At 48.5% G+C, this 4,436-nt stretch overlaps 1 protein-coding gene across 1 annotated transcript; it reads right to left on the reverse strand.

Annotated features, from left to right (window-relative positions):
- Positions 1–1,200: 1,200 nt before the first annotated feature.
- On the reverse strand, positions 1,201–4,176 carry LOC123090901 (uncharacterized). The gene is made up of 3 exons (XM_044512255.1): positions 3,487–4,176; positions 2,646–2,928; positions 1,201–1,586 (listed from the first exon to the last, which is right to left on the reverse strand). Exons 1-3 carry the CDS (start codon positions 4,174–4,176, stop codon positions 1,546–1,548), a joined length of 1,014 nt encoding a protein of 337 aa, XP_044368190.1. The 3' UTR covers positions 1,201–1,545.
- Between the last annotated feature and the right edge of the window lie 260 nt (positions 4,177–4,436).

The following is a 4,436-nucleotide window of genomic DNA, read 5'->3' on the forward strand; positions in this document are numbered from 1 at the left end:
GAAGGATGACGTGGGAAGGATTGGGTTCTCTGGTTATCAGAAGTGCACAGATGCACTGCGGATGCTTGCATATGGCACATCCACTGATTCTGGGACGAGTACCTACGGATCATGCGGAGATAGGATGGTCAGGTTTGCAACTGCCGTGGTCGAGGTGTTTGGACCGCATTACCTGAGAAAACCAACTGTGGCAGACACCGAGAGGCTCTTGGCAATCTCGGAAACATGATCGTGGAGGATGAGGGTGAGGATGCTGCTGCAGGTCTTCAATTTGAAAATATGGGTGATCCTATCGAACTTCTCAACCAAAATCCGGTCACATTTGAAGAATATGTTCAAATGCATCAACAATTTCGGCATCGAGCAACTCACAAGCAACTGGAGGAATATCTGATTGAACATCTGTGGGCGGTCAAGGGGGCAACAATGTTTGGCTGTAATATTTGAACTTTTTTAATTAGACCTACCGCTGTATTTGAACATTTCAACTATTTTTGACTATATATGTGGCTATTTGAATGTGCGGACTTTAAAGAAAAAAAATTAGGGGTCGGATGTATGTGGGCAGTGTTGGACGGCGGCCTCAGAATCAGTGTCTGTGGAGTGGTCCACCTGTCTGCGGACGGATGCCGAACAAATTTGCGGGTCAGGTTGGAGATGCCATAATGTAGCAATAAATATTTTCTTTGGTTTTCTTTAACAACGTGTCAAGAATTATCTTTAGTATAATTAGATTGCAAAGTTATTGCTAGACTGGCCGTTTCTGCAGTGTATCTGTCCTTCAGAGTCTGTTCAATGCAACCATGAGTCTTCTGTATGTGCTGTGTATTTTTTTCGGAATATAATTCGTGAAGTCTAAGTCCCTGTTCAAAACAAGTCTTGGCTGAATGCACTGCTAAAATAGAATTGTGATTAACTCATTCTAGAGCTATAGATGCTTTGTTTTTTATTCTTGTTGGGTCATAAGGCCCAATTATGTACGCATATATTGTACTCTCTAAACTAATATAAAATCGTTTAGATCACTAACGGCAGAGGGAGTAGCTTTCTGAATGCTAACACAGCCTGCAACGTTTCCACTACTAAATGGGATTTCCTACTCTCGAAAGGTAACAGAATACTCAATCTGGAAGTGAGAAGGATGCTGCTGAAGAAAGCAACCAACAACTCCCAGGTGAGAATGATATCATAACAGATATATAACCAGGAAAAATCAACTATAGGCAGCACTTTCAACGTATTTTGTTCCTACAAGCCAGCAGCGCTTGTTTAATTTCTCTGAAGTTTCAGAAACACCGAACAAATAGCGTCGTCTCCTAGTGTTCCAAATGTGAAGTGGCAAAGAAGCGCGCATAACCTGCACTTTTCCGGAACTGGGTGACTATTCTAGAGGAAACCCTACACACTGTATTGTATGAACTGTTCAGTGATAAGAAGGTAAACTGCTAATCCTTGTCAGGCCATCACTCTGCTGTAAAATTGTGGAGGCGTTGACAGTACTGTCCAGGGGAAGAATTCATGCTTGTCTGATCCTACCCGTCTCTTCTATTCAGCATCAAGATCTGGAAACAGCAGTCGGTCATGCCCTGGAACCGAGTGATAGAGGCCAGAGGTCAGAAACAGTAAGCAAGATAATCCAAGCCATATGCGCGGGAGGTGGTGCAAAGAAGAACACTAATACATTATCATATAACACTATTTTCCTCAAAATCACAACACAATGGTCGCTCATGGAATGGGACATGTGTGAAGATAACATAAGTAAAAGTCTATTTCAGAAATAGCTTGGCATTTAAGATTGTCTAAGTAGAACATCAGCATATAGTATGAATGAAAGGAACAGCAGATTTTACATTGATAACATAATAGGATTCTGCAAGTTCATATTTTCTCAGGGTACAGGAACAAAACTGGGTGTCATTTCATACGTAAGTGTTTTCAGCCCGTCGATTGCTTGTATCAGCATAAAGTATAAGCTACTCAGCATTTTATTTACGTCTGTTTATGTACACTGGCTAGCTAGATACCTTTGACTATAAGCACACGTTAAACTACTACAGGTCCAGCAGGCAGCAGCTAAACTGAATATTTGCTGTCACTGAGAGCACATGCTTTGGACCGAACACAACACATATCAAAGTATCAGGCGGGATGATTGAACATGGGAAAACTGAAATACTTAACTTGGTTGCGGGTAGATTTGTTCTACAGTGAGGACCAAGGGCTGACAATAAACCAACTAAATTCAAAAACAAATGCGAGTGATCAACCTCTAAAGTAGCGTAATTAACTTATCAAACAGTTTAAGAGAGTACTTATTTAGCATCAAGTTAATACAGGAATTCCCAAAAAAAAGTTAATACAGGAATTAGTGCACAATATTATGCAAAAACATTACAAATCCCATGTATTTTCGCATCAATCGTTTGAAATATCAGATGCTACCTATACACCGAAGTCAAGATATCAGATGAACAATTGGATTCTTGATCCTAATTTACAAGTTTCTTCCTAATTTCTTCAGTTACATGGACTTGTCATGTGACCAGTGTGGCGTTTGTATCTAAAGAGAAAATGCATAGTTCCATCTTCCAACAGCAGAGCAGACGTGCAGAGTACTACTAAAATGGGTGCACAGTTCTCACCTGGTGTGCCAACTCTGAACACCACGATGTCAACGGGGTCGTCTCTGTGGGGCAGGTCGGTGAGCAGAACGGTGGGCTGCGCAAGGTTGCCTGCCTGAATGCAGAGGGTGATGTCCTGGAAGTTGAGGCCGTCGCCCAGCCGCTGCGCCAGTTCATTGCCCAGCCCCATCAGACTCCTGCCATGGAGCGTGAGAGCTTCCCTGCCCTGCCCATCCGTGCTCCCGTTATCATCTGCCACGACGAAATTGACTTGCACAGTCTCTTCAGAGCCTTGGTGCCATGGCTGCTCATGGAAATTGCAGAAAAGTGCTTAGGCGACACAAATCAAGGCATAGATGAGATGACACAACATGATCAGTCCTCTAATGAACCAATTCAAAATATTAACACCTGAATCATGAAGGGAACTACTTCAGCACCAATTATCAGATTGAAGCATTTACAGGGAAATGAAAATAATCCGGTATTTAACAATGTCAACTACTACCGCAGTAGCTATCAACAGAGGATCCAATTATCATCAGACTAATAATTCAGCAGGGATCGTCCTCTAAAGTACCCAATACGCAACACGAATTGAAAGCTTATGGTGCAAGACCTGTGCTGTAGTAATCAGCAATAATTACTGGGCTATTCAAGCAAGAATTGGCCACACATCCACATACATTGTTCTATTTGAGCAAACAATCCCAAAATTTCGCCATAGAAGTGGTGTAAACAGCTTAGCAGCACTTGTTGCGACATTGTCAGAAATAATCCATAGCCTAAAGCTTAAGCACTCCAATTTATTCAGGACCACCCAGAATTGTGCAAGGGGGAAGGGTGCGGGTGAAGATCTTACAATATCGGGTCCTCCTGGTCGCAGCTGGTACGGTGGCCTCTCCACCCTCATGGGGATGACCTGAACCTCCCACTCCATCATCGAGGTGACGCGGCTGCGGTTGATGGCCTCGACGGTGACGCGCCTGTGCCAGCGGCGGAACCGACCGTTGGCCCGGAGCGCGCTGAGCCTGGCCGACGTGCCGTGGAGCAGCACGACGCTGCCCTTCTTCCCCGGGGTGGTCCACCACATGACGTGGGTGTCCTCCGGCTCGTCGAAGGCGCACTGGGCGGCGTCGAAGCCGATGTGGCCGGGCCCCGCCTCGTCGCGCGTGACGGCGAGGTGCCGGCCGTAGGCGCCGCGGAGCAGGACGAAGTAGTTGGTGTCGGTCTCCAGGACCATCACGGCCCACGCCGTGTTGACCATCTCGCGGCGGTGGTCGATGGAGACGCCCCGCCCCGTCTCGTCGGCGCAGAGGTAACCGCCGCGGCCGCGGTTGCGGAGGCGCACGTACTGCCCGTCCTGGAAGGGCGCCACGCCCATCTCGGCCCAGACCGACTTGCCGGAGGCGACCGAGCGGGCCTTGCCGGGGACCCTCGCACCCGCCGAACCGGACTTGCCGCGGGCCGCCGCGCTCGCCGAACCGCGCTTGCCTGGGGCCGGCGCGCTCCTCGACCGCGCCGCCTCCTCCTCGGAAGACGACGACGACATGGCTAGAGGGAGTGGATCATGCGCGGGGAGCGGCGAGCGAGCGAGGGGGAGAGGCAAAGAGGGAGGAGGAATGTTTGTTGCCGCGGCGGTTATCGTCCACTGTAGCTCCGAGCCAAGGCGGGGGGCGTTTAAATAAGCTCCCCGCACGCGGAGGGGAGGGGCGGCGAATCCAACGCGCAGGCGCAGGAGGTTCCGCCCGCTGACGCGTGGGGCCCGCCAGCTGGCCGTGCCGCGCGCGCCACGTGGGCCCCGCCTGGCTT

This window comes from Triticum aestivum, chromosome 4B (genome assembly GCF_018294505.1).
Source record: "Triticum aestivum cultivar Chinese Spring chromosome 4B, IWGSC CS RefSeq v2.1, whole genome shotgun sequence".
NCBI classification, from domain to species: domain Eukaryota; kingdom Viridiplantae; phylum Streptophyta; class Magnoliopsida; order Poales; family Poaceae; genus Triticum; species Triticum aestivum.